General features: G+C 37.3%; 2 protein-coding genes across 4 annotated transcripts; both read right to left on the bottom strand.

Moving 5' to 3' along the window:
• Nucleotides 1-3,084: 3,084 nt before the first annotated feature.
• Nucleotides 3,085-7,079, bottom strand: Sgf11 (SAGA associated factor 11kDa). 3 transcript variants are annotated; one of them, XM_034978345.2, is made up of 4 exons: nucleotides 6,665-7,079; nucleotides 6,070-6,256; nucleotides 5,326-5,472; nucleotides 3,085-4,709 (listed from the first exon to the last, which is right to left on the bottom strand). In XM_034978345.2, exons 1-4 carry the CDS (start codon nucleotides 7,017-7,019, stop codon nucleotides 4,469-4,471), a joined length of 930 nt encoding a protein of 309 aa, XP_034834236.1. In that variant the 5' UTR covers nucleotides 7,020-7,079; the 3' UTR covers nucleotides 3,085-4,468. The 3 variants fall into 3 exon arrangements, with proteins under 3 accessions (XP_034834236.1, XP_034834237.1, XP_034834238.1); XM_034978346.2 differs by having other exon boundaries at nucleotides 5,326-5,463; XM_034978347.2 differs by lacking the exon at nucleotides 5,326-5,472.
• Nucleotides 7,080-9,161: 2,082 nt separating this feature from the next.
• On the bottom strand, nucleotides 9,162-17,171 carry LOC117990849 (zinc finger protein 271-like). The gene is made up of 3 exons (XM_069504421.1): nucleotides 16,945-17,171; nucleotides 11,019-14,778; nucleotides 9,162-10,658 (listed from the first exon to the last, which is right to left on the bottom strand). The coding sequence occupies exons 1-2, from the start codon at nucleotides 17,016-17,018 to the stop codon at nucleotides 12,582-12,584; spliced, it is 2,271 nt and encodes a 756-aa protein (XP_069360522.1). The 5' UTR covers nucleotides 17,019-17,171; the 3' UTR covers nucleotides 9,162-10,658; nucleotides 11,019-12,581.
• Between the last annotated feature and the right edge of the window lie 25 nt (nucleotides 17,172-17,196).

The following is a 17,196-nucleotide window of genomic DNA, read 5'->3' as shown; positions in this document are numbered from 1 at the left end:
ATTTTATAGTAATTATGTCTAAGGGCCCTGAACTCACGTGTTAGTCGGAACTCGGTGTATGCCCGACTGGTTTCAAAACATGAGTTTTAGCCGTTAAACATTAATGTTTATAATGGATATCACTCAGATAGTTTTAACGCTAGATTTTATAGTGTTAAAATGTTTTATATTAAGTCACTTTCTATAAAATAATATAAGATACACTTGAGCAAATCTATCACACGGTGTACTTCGTTGCACCTCACTACGCTCGGGCGCTAAGTCACGCCTTGCATAATGAACCACTTAGGTCACACGTATTGTAATGTGCTGTCGTGACTCCTGTACCTACACATTGGTCCAATACGTTCGGTGAATTCCGGCCAACGGCAACATTATTTGCGAATCGCATTTTTTTTAAAAGTGATACTCAGTTTGAATTAAAGGTTTGGACTCTGACATTTAATATCATTGGGTGTTTATAGCTCGGCTATTCTTTTGCCGAGTAGAATAGCCGAGCGCATTTGGCCAATGTGTTCTTTAAGATAACTTTTATTGAAACCAACAAAAAAATTATTTGTACATATATGTACTACAATACATATACTATCATGTTGAAACATATTTATATTGTAATAGTGGCTGGCATGGTTCCTATTTTAATACAATTATTAATAAGGCTATAGTTCAGCTTAAAGTTACAGACACATTACTGTGATGTAGTGTGAAGCAGGGTTGTGGATGCCAATATTTTGACATCAGCAGATTTGTTAGAAGTTCACATCCGCGGATGCGGATGTCTGAATTAATGGGAATGTTCTGCATTTGCGGATGCGGATGCGAATAACTTGATGTCCGCTGTCACTAATTTTGACAGCTTAGTAGAACACGAGTTTTTTTGAAATAGCCCTTTTATAGGTTCAATGAGTGTGGTGGAGCACAAGCCTGGAACTGGGCTTTTATTGCACAGTTTTCATTACGTACCGTCAAACTAGCCAACTTTGCCACTCAATGATATTTTGCCCAAAAAGCAATTTATAAAAATCGATGTGGGCAATGTTGGCTAAAAGTCCGGATTACTTTGCCCGCCATCAAAATCGAACAAATTTTGGTTTAAGTGTTAATTTGTTTAAAAAAAATACATAGTTAATTTGCTTATAAATTGCTTTTTGGGTAAAGTATCATTGAGTGGCAAAGTTGGCTAGTTTGACGGTACATAATATGTAATATTTTATTATTTTTATTATTTGTGCTTCGTTATAAAATGTGTGCCGCCATTGACTTTTGCCGCGTCACAGCACAACACAGTAATGTGTTTACGCCTTCACCTAGTAATGACGGTGGGTTATTTATATCAGCTTAAAAATCAGAGAAATTTTTTATCAAATTAGTTTTTAGTACACAGCACAAACACGTAAAACTTAGCAAGTTTGTGCTAATTGATTATAATAAATATTATGTATTTCAGAAATAACGTTGTATGTTTTATAAAACGTTTTATACAAAGTATATATATATTTGAAATATATTTATTTTATATATTAATGTAAACAAATTAATACTTATTTTATTTTCTAAATACTTAAATATTTTTTAACGATAGTTTAGACTTAATTTAATTAATTTAATTTTTAACCTTATAATTTTATTGTAAAGTCTTATTAACCGAATACGGAGCGAAGGGTGAAGAGTTTATATATTTTTAATTAGGTTGAGTGATTGGTTATGACGTCATAAAATATCCAATATGGCGAATCTATTGTTAGAACCCTTCGGGATGTAGTTGGATTAAACCTTACGAACTTAATTATTTCAAGACTTTTTTTGTTTTTTTATTAATACTTTTTCATTCAACTAATATTGTACTTATTGAGAATAACTTGCTGTACCAAATTTCTTTGGCGTGTGTTTTATGTGATATTTGTAATTTTTAATGTAAATATTTTACGGTTACTATTATGTCAATAAATAATGTTTCATTCTTTTATGTGTATGATTTTCTCTAGCCTTTAGGTTGCACACCTCAAAACCCTGCGATTAAGGTGCAATCAAGGTGCAAATGCAATCTAATTATTATTGTATCGTAGACGGAGTAATTGCTTTCTCATTCACACTTTAAAAAAAAGAGAGCACAGATAAAGTTACTAATGTGATAAACAGAGACGCAGCTAACCTATTTTTTGTCCCTTATCGTGTAACCGATTTTTTTCAAGGAATACACAACTTTAGTTGCAAAACAAACTTTGAGAATTCGTGGCATCATTGTATTTCTCATTAGTTATTTACTTGTTTTCACATAAAAGACGTTGTTGATCGGTTAATACAAATATTGACTATTAAGCAATGGTACTTAATTGTAGTGTTATTCATCGTTACGTCGGGCTATCGCTATCTCAGTCGCGGTTACACAGTACTTTAGTCTAGCTTTTTTATTCAGTCTACGTATTGTATTAGATCACCTGGTTGGTCGTAAACACCGTCTCTATTCCATTCTGTTACTGTTAGCACAGAATGTATAATAGTACTCTGTAAAGAGGTTCCGAGACGGTCAAGCAAGTAGATTTTGCTTGAGTCATATTCTTTGAAAATTTCAACTCTACCTATTACGGTTCACGAGATACGATAGACAGACGGATGGACAGGGGACGCCTGGTAATAGGGTCCGGTTGGCAAACTTCGGGTACAGAACCCTATCACTTGTAGAGCTTGATACTCCCTGCAGAAAAGGATAGCACTAGATTTAGACCTGTCAAGTTTGTTGTTCAATAGTAGGTCGATTTCGCAAAACATGCATCAATCATTACAATCTTAATTGTTGTGATTGGCTGAATTTGTGGGATTCTTGTTGCAACAATGCATTGTAGCCAATAGTGAGCGAGCGTCAACCAATCAGAGGTGATTGCGATCGTGACATTGTAGCTGTCATTCTACCGCAATCGCGCAGCTGGTAATAGGGTCCGGTTGACAAACTTCGGGTACAGACCCCTATAAACGACAAAGTGGCCTAAAATCTATTGCGATCACTTGTAAGTAGAGCTTGATACTCCCTGCAGAAAAGGATAGCACTAGATTTAGAAATTGGGTTGACTTATTAAAACTACAATCATTATACACGTTTTTATATATTTTTTTGTTTATCGACAGTTAACATTCTATCATTAATGGCACACAAAACATACATATGTGCCAAAACACAATTTCAAAAGAAATGATACATACAGTTTTATTGTGATATAGCAATATCAATAATCATTGAACACCAATTTAAATATGTTTTACGATAGGTTTCTATTATATGAGCATTTAAGCGTGGCTAGGTACAAGTTATTTCATACAAACACCAATTTCTTGGCCGCCTTCAAAGGTTTAAATCCAGCAAATTGCTAATGCGCGTGGCCGCCTTTTTAGTTACGTCAGCACTAGACTGAAGCTTCGAGCTGCTGGTATATTTTTACTTAAATATACGTCAAATGACGTCATTTCGATGATAATGAGGCATGGTTCCAGCGCAATAGCAATTTGTGTGACATACAATGCATACAACGGCGTAATGAAGTATACGCATATAATGGCGTTTGAAAGCAGCTTAGTACAGCTTTTTCTGCTAAACGCGTTAAAAACTAATATAATAAAAATGCAGTTCAGTTCCAACCATGGACAGTACAATACTTTTTACTGACGTAGTTATGGTCAAAAGTCAAAACGTTTATTCAAAGTAGGTAAACAAATTACGCTTTTTGATAGTCGGTTTGCATTTGTAAGATGATGATATAGATAATGGTGATAATTTTTACGCGAACTTAAAACTAAAGCTACGCTACGAGGGTCCAACTGTGGAACTTCTAATTTAACATCGTCTAACAGAACAATAGATGGAAAACACGTCTCCACTCCGCTACAGTGGAAACCCCATTAGCGTGCGTTTCTACTGACGCGGACCTGGGCGGAGTGGAGCGGAGAAAAGTGGCAAGTGTTTCCGTTGTAGCGTTTTACTGACGTAGTTATGGCTCCAACCGTGGAACTTCTAAATGAACATCGTAATTTGTCTTTGAAATTATAAAGCGATATAAAAATAGTATAGCAAGAAGTTTACAGAGATCACCTATTGCTACTACTTTTCTATTTAACAATTATTCTAAAATGTAATTTACTAACATTTACAAGTCCTACTTACATACAGTACGCTGCAGAAAATAATGTACATCAACCTTTACAATGACATTTCGGCTTCGTAGAGCGTTGTCTCTGTCACTCATCCCTATGTGACGTTTTGTCGGTCTCAACGACAGAGACAATGTACAATTATTTTCTACAACTATTTACAATTACTTACATTACTTTCTACCGCGTACCTACTCTATATTTAAGTCGTTTTTTTTTTTTAAGAAATGCAGACGAATCAAATTAAATATGAAATTACATAAACACAGAATTAATACGCTTATGCCTTCATTTATAACTAACAGATTTTTTAAAATACATATATTATTTAATCCCTTCCATTAAGGGGGGACAATTTTTCCCGTTTACTCTTCATTTTCGGTATGGCGCGATGCCGGTCGCGTTTCCGACTCGACGACGAACAAGACGACGAAGGGCTGGAGTCAGGGGGTGACCCCGCCTCCTCCGCCGTGAGCCCCATGGATTGTGACTCGGGCGTGGAAGGTTCTAGAACGCTGTTCCGTAACGTGCGACGTTGCTCTTCCGTGTGTTGGGGGCAACGGGTTGATCTGTAAATTATAAAAAGCAATTCGAAGGTGAAATTTTCCTTATAAAAGGGTGGATTTACAGAATTCAGAACTCGGAGAGGCGTGAGGTCGTTGTCGTCCACAAGTATGCGATATTGTAATAACAGACATATTTGCATAGCGTTACAGTTCAATTTACGTTGCTTTTGTATGCGAGATTGTCGCAAAAAAAAATGGAATGAATCGAACAATTGCAACTATCGATCGTCGATTTATTCATCTTCACAAAATAACATTCGAAATTTTTTTATTCGAATCAGTACCTTTATTATAAACGCGAAAGTGTGTTTGTTTGTTGGTTGGTTTATTGGTATGTCCTTCAATCACCAAATCCACCACCACCAAAGAAAGGTACTTATTTAAACCATCTCCAGCAACAAGTGTTTTATACAAAAACTTCCACTGGGGGCACCAAAACAATCCAAAGATTTTATTTCACAACTAGCTTATGCCCGCGACTTCGTTCCTCGTGGACTACATTTTCACACCCTTATTTTACCCCTTAGGGGTTGAATTTTCAAAGATCCTTTCTTAGTAGATGTATTGACATAGACATCTACTAAGAAAGGATCTTTGAAAATTAAAAGGTTAAACTCACCGTGTGCACAGTTTCTTAGTATGCTCGGACACCACCCCGCATATCTGCAGCAAAAGGTTCTTTTTCTCGTTGGCGGTCATGGTCTCGTAGGTGGCGCCCCCTTCATTGGAGTCGGAGTTGTGGTTGCCGTTGTTACTCCTATTGCCGCTGGAAAGTTCAGTGAAGGACAATGCGGTAGATTGTATAGCCCTGGAAGGCTGTGAGATAGTTTCCTTACTTATTGATGACTGATTAGTGATTGCAGTATTCTTGGCAGCTGTGCTCATTATGGAAATGATAATCATTTTCTTTAAAGATGGCGACGATACATCTTTTTCGCTGTGAAGTGACACCCTTGTGTTCCTTCCCAGGTTTTTTGCTGTGTTGAATTGCTGATTACGAAAATGATGTTCATTTTCAAATCCAACAGTAGACTTACATTTTATTTTAAATCCTGAAATGCTCGTTCTCGAATGCTTAATTGCTTGTTTATGCCTTCCATTATACCAGATCAGAGACCAATTAGAAATTATAAACTGTCCCTGCCAGGATTTGACCCCAGGACCTCCCACTTACAAGACCAGTTATTGAATACAGTATGGGTCTGGATAGGATTAGAACTAGGCTCTGCAAAAATTAAGGGTAAAACAAAATGAAAACTGTACTTGTGTTTGCTGAACTTGAGTCGTCTTATAGCAAAATATGAGGTAGTACAGCATTTTCAAATTCTGTGAAATCTCAAAATAAAATATGAAAGAAACGTACTTGTGCATTTTGCTAGGCCTCTTGTTATTGGTCTTCATCCGTCGTTTGCGTCGCTCGCTGTACAGCGGCGCGCCGGACCAGTCTGCGTCGTCCTCATCATCACTGAGCAGTCCTGCGTAGGAAGTTGGTTCTCGACTGTTGGACGCGATCCGACGGGAGGCTATGCGGGAGCTGTTGCGGCCCATACCTAGCGGAGTATAAAATTAATTTGTTGCATGTAGGACTAGTGTCTCTGCTACATCTGTTCCTCTACCACCAGTTTGGAATACAGATTTTACTGAAAGGTTAGCTAGTTAGGTACTATTATAGAGTTTAGGGTGTGCGTGTCAGTGGTAGTCACAGTACTATTTTATACTAGCTTATGCTCGCGACTTAGGCCGCGTGGACTACACAAATTTAACATCCCTATTTCACAATTTTCAGAAATCCTTTGTTAGCGGATGCCTATGTCATAATAGCTATCCGCCCGATCCGTCCAGTAGTTTGAGCTGTGCGTTGATAGATCAGTCAGTCAGTCAGTCAGTCACCTTTTCCTTTTATATGATTTGTATTAATAATTTTATTGACTAGGTACTTAATACGTAAGTGTACTAACCCATGCATTTTTCTAGGTGAGGTGCAAACCGTGTCGCCGACACAGGCCTCTCGCAGTTAGGACAAGAACAGTTTGAGTCAGGCGTCTTTTTCAATATCGAAAAACCAAAAACATCGCATTCCGGCGAGTTCACTATCTTGTACGGCTCTTCATCCTCCTTCTCGCCTTCCAAAAGTTCCGTGAGACCAGTTTTTATACCATGATGGACCTCGAAAAGCACGCCCAAAGTAACATCGTCACAAACACTTTCAAATATAAAGTTAGCCGCGTTTTCAGCGTTGCTTTCGTTCTGTATTATCTCGAAAAATTTACTATTCAAATCGTTCATACTTAATTCACTTACTATTGTATTCATTTTGGATTATAAAATAATAAAAAATTAATTCTGGAAAAACTACAAAGTGCAAGCAAAACAGCTGACCCACATAGTACATTATATCAGTGTCCTAACAGCCCATACAAATCTTTTTTCTTCGTGAAAAATAGTTCGTCACTTTGCAGTAGATGGCGCTACTTCGGAGAATTATTTCTTCGGTGAACTTCAGATGTTATTAGTCTGTGTTCTGTGATTTTGTTTCCTTTTGTGATCCGTGAATGTGTTCTGTTTGTGTTTTTATGATAAATTCTACGATTTTGCTTGCTCCCTGGACTCCGACGGCTTCGTTTTTCTCACTGGACTTACGCGCAAACCCCTGGACACTGATCTGCCAAACGATTTGGACTATAGCTGCTTGTGAGAGAGGTTATTTTGTTGTGTGCCGAGATACGGTAAAACTCGTAAGTAATCAACTTATAAATTATTATTTAAAGCAAAGACTAATTATTAGTCTTCGTCGCCTTCGTGTCTATGCTAAAAACTGATGCAGATTTCCTCACGAAAAGAGGAGTTTTAATAGTGTTATGAAACGTTTGATGTATTAAAATCTTGAGTCCATCGGTTAAGCTACTGGTGGTTAGGGCTTCATAGTAAGGTAGCTCCACACTATATTTGCTGTCTTGAGTACGTCTCCTTCTGTATCTGACCTTTGGTCTAATAAAAGCTTCATTAAATGTTACTCTTCATTATTTATATTATAAACTAGCTTATGCTCGCGACTTCGTCCGCGTGGATTACACAAATTTCAAACCCCTCTTGGACTACACAAATTTCAAACCTCTCTTTCACCCCTTTAGGGGTTGAATTTTCAAAAATCCTTTAGCGGATGCCTACGTCATAATAGCTACCTGCATGCCAAATTTCAGTCCGATCCGTCCAGTAGTTTGAGCTGTGCGTTGATAGATCAGTCAGTCACTTTTCCCTTTTATATATTTAGATAATATGTAATTTTGGATGTTTGTTACCACATCACAATTAAAGAAACAATTTGGATTAGGTTAATTAGCAACCGAGATGGTATATTATGCGGTATGCACCAATTCTAAAGTCCTCGCAGACAAAGTCATAAACAGAAGCTGGTAGTAATACTCATTGATTTATGCAACGGTATGTGGTCAGTTCTCACAATTTTTTTTCAGGCAAAGATGGTACAATTCTATATTCATTTCTCAATCCTGAAAAAGAAATGGATCTGTACCTTGCGTGGACTCGAGCTGTTGGACTAGACACATCTTTGGATCCTCACTATGTGTATCGAAACCGACGAGTGTGCCATGCTTATTTTGAATTGAAGTTTCAGATTAAGACGAAGGTGATATAATTAAAATGTTGGCATTTAATCTATTTAATAAAAGAAATTATAAAAAACTGTCTAATCGCTACACTGTTGTTTTATTTGCCTAAAGTAATTCAAATTCCACTGTCTCCAAAGTAATTTCTAAAAGTCAAATCAATTAATATTTGATTTTTGGAAATTACTTTGGGGAATAATATTATTTAAGAAATATCCTGAGGAGCGCGATTTGTTCGGCTTTAGGGATGTCACATATCGCTAGATGGCGCTATGCAATCAATCTGAGTGTTAACTCTATACCCTATATTCAATGTACTCTGTGCATTATATATACTGGAGCCATACTGGAGCTGACCCCTATATTTAATGTACCTACTCTGTGCAGCTGACTTGGGTGTTTTTTTTAAAAACTGGTTAGACGGCTCTGGGTTCTAGTCTTTTTGACTTGGGTGATTGACATATGCTGCCACAATATTGAATTGAATATCTATAGAATTGAAGTGTCTGTCTGTAATTTCGAAATAACTACCTCATATTATGGTTATTTGAACTGTACCATAATTGAATCAAACGTTTTTAAAAATTTTGTCTGTCTGAACAGGCAAATCTTCGGAACGGCTTGACTTTCACAGACAAGTAGAGAATTAACCAGGGAGTAACTGGCTACTTTATTAACCAATATTCAAAAAAGGAGTTTTTCTACCTATCCGGATGTGTCGTGAGCAGCAATTGAGACATCGTCATGAGGTAGTTGCTAACAGAAGACTTCTGTCTTCTTTAGCTGATGATGAGGATGGCGAATTTTCATAAAATAAAAGGTCAAAAGATAAAGATTAAATTCAACATTTTATTTGATTATTTTATTACAGTACGCGGCCAAAAAGTGATGAACATCGATCTTTGGAAGGAGACAGCAGTTTTGTTGAGCACTGTCTCGGTCGCGTTGGACCGACAAAGCGTCATATGGGTATGAGTGACAGAGACAACGCTCTACAAAGATGAAATGTCATTCTAAAGGCCGATGTTCATCACTTTCGGCCGCGTACTGTAAGTAGTTATACCTACACACTTAATAAATTACAGAAAAAAATCGTGTTACAATGTCAAGGCGGTCACTGAAAATCAGCGTTGGGGCATCTGGTACCTCAGATATTTGCTCTAGAGGTTTGTGTCTGAGGGGCCCGACGTCTCAACACAAGCTGAGTGGCCTACCTGTTCGAGGTGTTGCACTGCTGTACAGGACGATATTGCCTACACCATGTACCACCTATACACCTCGAATAAACATTATTCTATTCTATTCTATTCTTAAAAAATTAATTAATGTACATCAAGAATACAATAATATCAGACATACATCATGAGCAACCCATCGCCGGCTCACTACAGAGCACAGGTCTCAGGTGCGAAAAGTTTTGGGCATAGTCTACAACGCTGGCCAAGTGCGGACTAGCAGACTTTTCACACACCTTTGAGAACATCGTGGAGAACTCTCAGGATAACATCGTGTGGAAGCCTGCATGGTTCCCTCACAATGTTTTCCTTCACCGTTAAAGCGAGTGATATTTAATTAATGAACATAACTCCGAAAAGTTAGAGGTGCGTGTCCGGGATCGAACCCCCGACTTCCGATTAGGTGGCGGACATCCTAACCACTAGGCTATCATAGCTTCTATGCAGCAAGTACTACACCAAAGTTCTGAACCTCAAAGTATGGTATGCTAATCAGGGTGAATAGCATAGGGTGACATGGTAAACAGTGAACCACTAAAATTTCAAACATTTATAGATCCACCGTACGTGAATGTAGTTAAGAACTATTGGCATTAGATGAAAGGTAATTTATTAAACTTGTGTTTTGCATATCAATTTCAGCACTAATTGTAATAGTTTATAGGTAATATTGTTTTATTTAAAAGATGGCGAATGGTTCACTGTGTACCAGTATATGTACAAAGTGAATCAGGGGGTGAGTCGACAGTGAACCAATGTGTACACAAAGTACAGTAAAGTAATATTCAATCATTTCTTTATATATTTGTATTCTTTAGCAATAATCACATAAAATCAGTACAAAAAACAAACTAGTAGATACTAATTTAACTTACAAATCTAATTAGGAATACTGACTATATAAATTAAAGCTTGGATTTTTATATTTCCACTTATTAGTATTTTCACATAAATCTTCTCATAGTTGAATATTTAAAATTACATTCTTGTGCTGCTTTGTGTTTCCGTTCTTTACAAGATCTACAGCTTTTTTCATGTCTTTTGCATCATGTCCGCCAATTTTTCGATTTTTTACTGTAGTTCGACACATTCTATAACAAAAAGATTACTATTAATATATTAAGTATTAGATCTTCTATTAACGCCTTTTTTTGTTCATAACAATCACAGTTGAAAATTAATGCATAAATTGTATCGGACATAATGGACAAAGTGATTGGTACTCAGTGAACCATGGTTCACTGTGTACCCTACGGTTTTGAGCCACTGTGTGCAGACACCACTTTCTAACCTTTAAGGTTACATAACTATTAAACATACCAAATTCAAAGGATATTTATATATCTAAGTTATTAAGGAACAATTACTTTACACATGGAAACAGTGCAATATAATGTTACTCAATATACAACGATTCTAGAAAGAAAATAAATGAAAACACGTGTACTTACTTTTTTTGGCTCCAAGGACAAAACCATACACTGTGCCACTGTTACGGGCGGGAGAGCGCCGTCGACTGGGGAGTGCGGGAGGTGGTAGAAGGCAAATTGTTTCACGTTTGCAGTACGGTTTAGCAACGTCGCGTTTTTGAGATATGAGTGGTGGTGCACTGTGTACTACTGGGCCACTGTTTACCACCTGACCCTACCATACTTTGAGGTTTATTCTAAGCATAAACATTTGAGTTTCAGCACACCCAAAATTCCCGTTGAGTCACACTGTTACTCACGGGGGTGTGACTCAATGGGAATAACCCATTTGTATTGACAATGCGCACAGGAGTACGACTTTTCCCTAGTGTGAGCTCTCATAATATGCTCAAATAAGACAACATATAATTTTAGTCCTGACAAATATTACAAACGAACAGATTTCTCTTGCTTTTTCTGCTAATTGACAATAAACAATCCGCCGCACATGGCCAGCGTAGTTCCAACCTTCTCATTGTGAGACGAGACCCGTCCTCTGTAGTGAGCCAGCGATGGGTTGATTGTGATGATGATAATTGTGTAAAATTGAACTTACAACTGAACTATGTACAAAATTGGAAAATGTTCACAAGCAATAAAACTTTAATAAGTCATTCTCCAAATAGGCAAGTCCGCGACAAGTCGAGATGGCAATCGGGAAATGAGGCTGGGGACGCGCCGCACGTCACCCGCGCTCGCCCGAACCGGAGAAGCGCGGGGGGTGTGCGGGGCGTTACCTCCCCCATTGTTATTTCGACCTGTCGCGTACATATATAATGGAAACAGAAACTTGCTTGGTACGAGTGACAGCACAGTGCAAGTGACTTGCGCGAGTGATTGCTATTGGACACTTGGCAAGTGGCATTAAAATATGACTAAAATGTGTTACATTCACATATAAGTAAATAGGTTTTTTTTAAAGAATATTAGCCATGTTAATTATGACTAATATTCCCCTTTCCCTTCCAACTAAGCGAAAAGCTTGTGCTAGAATTAGGTACGTCAATAGTGCAACGGGTGGGGATTGAACCGGTAACCTTTCAGAATTCAGTCCGCTCCTTAACCGTTGAGCTATTGAGGCTCTACAGGTTGTATTTGTAGTAACTCATGTATGAGTATTTAATTGTAGTGTATAAATATCGGCTCAACCATCTCACTATCCACGTCTTCACTGTGCGGCGGTCCGAGCCCCGACTGCCCGCCTCAGTACGATTACCCTCCCACGCATATTGCGTGGGGTGAGACTCGAGACGACAGTGTCTTGAATAAATAATAAAATAAATAAATATATCTTTATTTGCAAAAAAAAGGTTTGACACATAAGACTTTGACCACTGTAGTATATGTGTTAGTATGAATGTAAGTTTGTATGTATTATTTGCCTGTATGCTACAGTATTAGTCTGCAAAAAAGTAGCCACAAATGGTTTGAACTCTAAACCGTCACTGCGCATTCTTCAACAGAGCATGAAGATCAATGGAGTCATTGCGATTGTCGCATGTCACAAACTAGGCAGAAAGATGCAAATAACGTGTACACTCAACACTAAAATGTATGAGTCCTCATATGTGTTCTTATATCGATTTTCTTTGCAAATGTTTTTTGACAAATATCGCACAAATAAGATTCTGTTCTAGTGTGAGTCAGCATATGCTTCTTTAGAACTACATTCGTCGTAAACTCATGATGACAAACCTTGCAATGATAAGGTTTCTTGCCACCGTGAGCCATCATAATGTGTGTTCTAACATCGTTTTTCCTTGTAAATTTATTTTGACACATATCGCAAGTGTAAGGTTTTTCCCCAGTGTGCGTTGTCATATGCCTCTTCATACTGGTATGCGTAGCAAATTTATGATGACAAACATCACAACGATAAGGTTTCTCGCCAGTGTGAGTCCTGGTGTGAATTTGTACACTTTTTTTATTAGAACTTTTAAAGTCACACAGCTGACACGAATACGGTTTCTCTCCAGTGTGAGTCCTTATGTGATACAGTAAATAATGTTTGTTTGCTGATTTATACTGACAATAGTTACAGCAAAAAGGTTTCTCCTTGTTGTGTACACACTTAATATGATTCTTTAAAGCGGTCTTCGATGAAGATTTATAATCACATGCTTCGCAAGAATGAGGTTTCTCCCCAGTGTGGATTTTCATGTGAGTCGTTAGGCCGCATTTTTGCGCGAATTTTGCTGGACAGTGCTGACATGAATAAGGTTTGTGTTTAGTATGTACACGCATATGGCTGTGTAGAGAACTTGAGCTTGAGCATTTATATTCACAATGCTTACAGCAATAGGGTTTTTCGCCAGTATGAATCCTTGTATGAATGTTGAGGTAACTTTTTTGTGCAAATCGTAAGTCACAATATTTACAAGGATAAGGTTTTTCGCCGGTGTGAACACGCATGTGTATATTCAGAGCACTTTTCCTTGAAAATTTAGAATGACAATGCTGACACGCGTAAGCTCTCTCCCCAGTGTGAGTTGGCATGTGTAAAGATAAGCCATCTTTACTTGAAAATTTATACTGACAAATCTTACATGAGTATGGTTTTTCTCCAGTGTGTTTCCTTATGTGTAGAGTTAAGTTATATTTCTTTACACTTTTATATTCACAATAGTCACAAGAAAAGGGCTTGACCCCAGTGTGAATTCTCTTGTGCCTATTTAAAGTAGACTTCGTTTTTAATTGAGCTTGACACACATCGCATCGGTAACGTTTTTCAACAAGGTGAGATCGCATGTGTCTAATTATTGTACTGTTAGATCCAGTTTCGAAGTCACACAGCTCACATGCATAGGGTTTCTCGCCTGTGTGTATTCTCGTATGAGTGACCAAAGCTGATTTGTATGCAAACTTTTTATTACAAATATTACATGTAAAGGATTTTTCACCAGTGTGCGTCCTCAGATGAGACCTTAAGGACCCTTTATCCACACATTTGTATTGACAATGCGCACAGGAGTATGGCTTTTCCCCAGTGTGAGCTCTCATAATATGCTCAACTAGATTGTTTCTAATTTTACTAGTCCTATGACAAATATCACAAACGAAAAGTTTTCTCTTAGTATTCCTGCTGATAAATTGAAACGATGGATTTTTGTTTTCATTACAGCCCTTTGATGTAGTTACATTTTTCATTCCCGCCTCATCACTACGTGCAGTTGAGTGGGTTTCCAAACTCTTATCATCAATTTTTTTATATGTTTCTTTGTCGATTTCAATTTCTTGTGATTCCGGCATCACTGTCCTTGGACTTGGATTTTTTGCAGATAGAGTATTTTTTCTGTCACTGTTATTTATTTCTAAACAATAATTGTCATATACCTCATTCTCAAACACATCAAAGTTTGCATCGTAGACATTATCAAAATTTTGGTCCGTAAATTCCTGATCTAAAAGTTCCTGTTTAAAAAGTGTCTCACTATCCAGAGCAAAAATAGACTTGTGTGATTGTTCAGTTTTTATTTTAACAGTGTCCGGAGCCCCATGTACAATGTCTATTTCTGCCTGTATGTGTTCATCTGTAGGTTTCTGATTTTCATCAGACGATTCTATGTCATTTATCACAAAAGGAATAGCGCCGAGTCGAATTTTCTTCAACCCACTCCTTGTTTCACAGAAGTCATCGGTCAGGAAATGCTGTGAGCATACTACGGCGCCACGTGGTAAGCGAGATCCTTGTTTACCGAGGGCTTGGAGCCAGGCTGCACGGACTCTGGGTGTGGTGGGAAACCTGTAACAGTTATCTAAATATATAAAAGGAAAAGGTGACTGATTGACTGACTGACATGCAGATAGCTATTATGACGTAGGCATCCGCTAAGAAAGGATTTTTGGAAAATCAACGTCTGTTGGGGTGAAATAGGGGGTTGAATTTTATGTAGTCCACGCGGACGAAGTCGCGAACATAAGCTAGTAGTAATTAGCGTATAAAATAGAAGTCCGGACTGCATTATTAATTTTCATATTCCACCACATTTAATTATGATGCAACTGCAAAAAAATAAGAAACTAGCTGATGCCTGCGGCGACTCCGTTCGCGTGAAATTAGGTTTTTAAAAATCCTGTAGGAACTCTTTGCTTTTCCGAGACAAAAAGTAGCCTATGTCACTCTCCAGGACTTTAACTATACCCATGCAAAAAATCACATCAATCCGTTGCTCCGTTGCGACGTGATTGAAGGACAAACTAATAAACTAACAAACAAACATACTTTTGCATATATAATATGGGCAGTGATGAAGAAATATCTAGAAGAAATAATAATTTTACTGAAAAAATGCTATCGACAACAAATAACTCAAAGCCCATTAGTTGATTCGCACGGGTAGGCTTACTTATTCCATAAAAAAATATGTAGTACAATACATAATATGTATAATAAATTGAAAATCTCTATAGGACATTCTGAACGACAATGAAACCGGTATTGAATTGCATTGAGAAGTTTAGGTACCAATTTTTTCTAACCGAAATCGAACTTGTTCCTAATAAGCTAATTATAATGTATACTAGCGACCGGCCCCGGCTTCGCATGGGTGCAGTGTAGATACTAATGTAATTTTCCTAGGGATCTCTAATTATTTGAGACTTAAACTATACCTACAAACCTTCCTCCTGAATCACTCTATCTATTGGTGAAAACCGCATTAAAGTCTGTTGCGGAGTTTAAAAGATCTACGCGTTCATACATACATACAAACAGACAGACAGCGGGAAGCGACTTTATTTTATACTATGTATAAATACTATAGAAAAGCTGTGATAGCCTAATGGTTAGAACGTCCGCCTTCTAATCGGAGGTCGGGGGTTCGATCCCGGGCACGCACCTCTTAACTTTTCGGCGTTATATGCGTTTTAATTAATTAAATATCACTTGCTTTAACGGTGAAGGAAAACATCGTGAGGAAACCCGCATGCCTTAGAGTATGTTAATAATGTTCTCAAAGGTGTGTGAGGTCTACCAATCTGCACATGGCCAGCGTGGAAGACAAAACCCCTCTCACTCGGAGAGGAGACCCGTGCTCTGTAGTGAGCCGGTAATGGGTTGATCATGATGATGATGGATAAAGACTATGTGAAGATGGCTATACCCTTAAAGGGTCTCATATGTACCTCATGTAACATGTTATTCTTGTAAGTGGATACATGTGAAACGCAAAAACAAAGAATAAAGAAAGAATTATACCTAAGGGAGCTATAAGCAAAGATGCAAGTGATGCAAGAAGCAAGTTTGTTGTGGGCTCTTCTCACATCTGCATGTTTGGAACCCTCGTAGCTTTAGTTTTAAGTTCGCATAAAAATTATCACCACTATAATAATATCATTACATCAAAAATAAATTACTTATTACCTATTTTGAATAAATTATTTGACTATTTGATGTAACTTAAACAATCAGTATGTATTTATATTCTATTCTTTTACTTAATTATTCCGGTATAAGTCCCACAAATTGCTAATGCGCGTGGGCGCCATTTTAGTGACGTCAGCACTAGACTGAAGTTTCGAGCTGATGGTATATTTTTATTTAAATATACATCAAAACCATAGATTAATATGTATACCTGTTACCATACCATACCCTTAATATGTACAAACTCAAATGACGTCATTTCGATGTTAATGAGACATGGTTCTACTAGTGAATTTAACATTGTTTTCATAAATATGTAGTTTTTGTAAATATTTGTTAAGAGTAAAAGTTTAGTGTATGCTTTATGCGTACACTAGGTATCAAAGTACCTACCTATTTATTTATATACAATTACATAGCGAAAAGAAAATAATTAAGTAAGCTTAGTAACAATTTAATTACAGCAGGTCGAGATAGCAATCGAGGTTAGTTACGGTGTAAAGTTACTAGTTACCTACATACCTATCATAAGGTTGCACCTACCTGTGAAAAGTAATTCCAAGAGATTCGCCATGTGTTCTTGACGTATTACTACAAACAGCCACGAAACACTGCATAATTAAAATTGGTACCTAGGCACTTATTTATTTTTAATTAAAATAGTAAAAAATCAAAATTAGCAGCAGTTTAAGTCATTACAGTTAATTAATTGGTTGTTTGGGTTTGTAAAATGTATGCATATATTACAAAGTACTCTGTGAATGTATGTATGTAAAGTCAATGGCCGACACGGGC

This window comes from Maniola hyperantus, chromosome 18 (assembly GCF_902806685.2).
Source record: "Maniola hyperantus chromosome 18, iAphHyp1.2, whole genome shotgun sequence".
In the NCBI taxonomy this organism is placed as follows: domain Eukaryota; kingdom Metazoa; phylum Arthropoda; class Insecta; order Lepidoptera; family Nymphalidae; genus Maniola; species Maniola hyperantus.
Note: the sequence above shows the minus strand (reverse complement) of the source record. Positions and strands in the feature narration are given on the sequence as shown.

What these genes read in the sequence shown, in the direction of transcription:
- Sgf11 (XM_034978345.2), bottom strand. Translation starts at nt 7,019, where the DNA reads ATGAATACAATAGTAAGTGAATTAAGTATGAACGATTTGAATAGTAAA. An exon ending in TCACCTAGAAAAATGCATGG is followed by an intron (nt 6,257 to 6,664) that starts GTTAGTACACTT and finishes ATACTCCGCTAG; the next exon opens with GTATGGGCCGCAACAGCTCC. An exon ending in AGGCCTAGCAAAATGCACAA is followed by an intron (nt 5,473 to 6,069) that starts GTACGTTTCTTT and finishes TGAACTTTCCAG; the next exon opens with CGGCAATAGGAGTAACAACG.
- LOC117990849 (XM_069504421.1), bottom strand. Translation starts at nt 17,018, where the DNA reads ATGCAGTGTTTCGTGGCTGTTTGTAGTAATACGTCAAGAACACATGGC. An exon ending in CTTGGAATTACTTTTCACAG is followed by an intron (nt 14,779 to 16,944) that starts GTAGGTGCAACC and finishes TAACTGTTACAG; the next exon opens with GTTTCCCACCACACCCAGAG.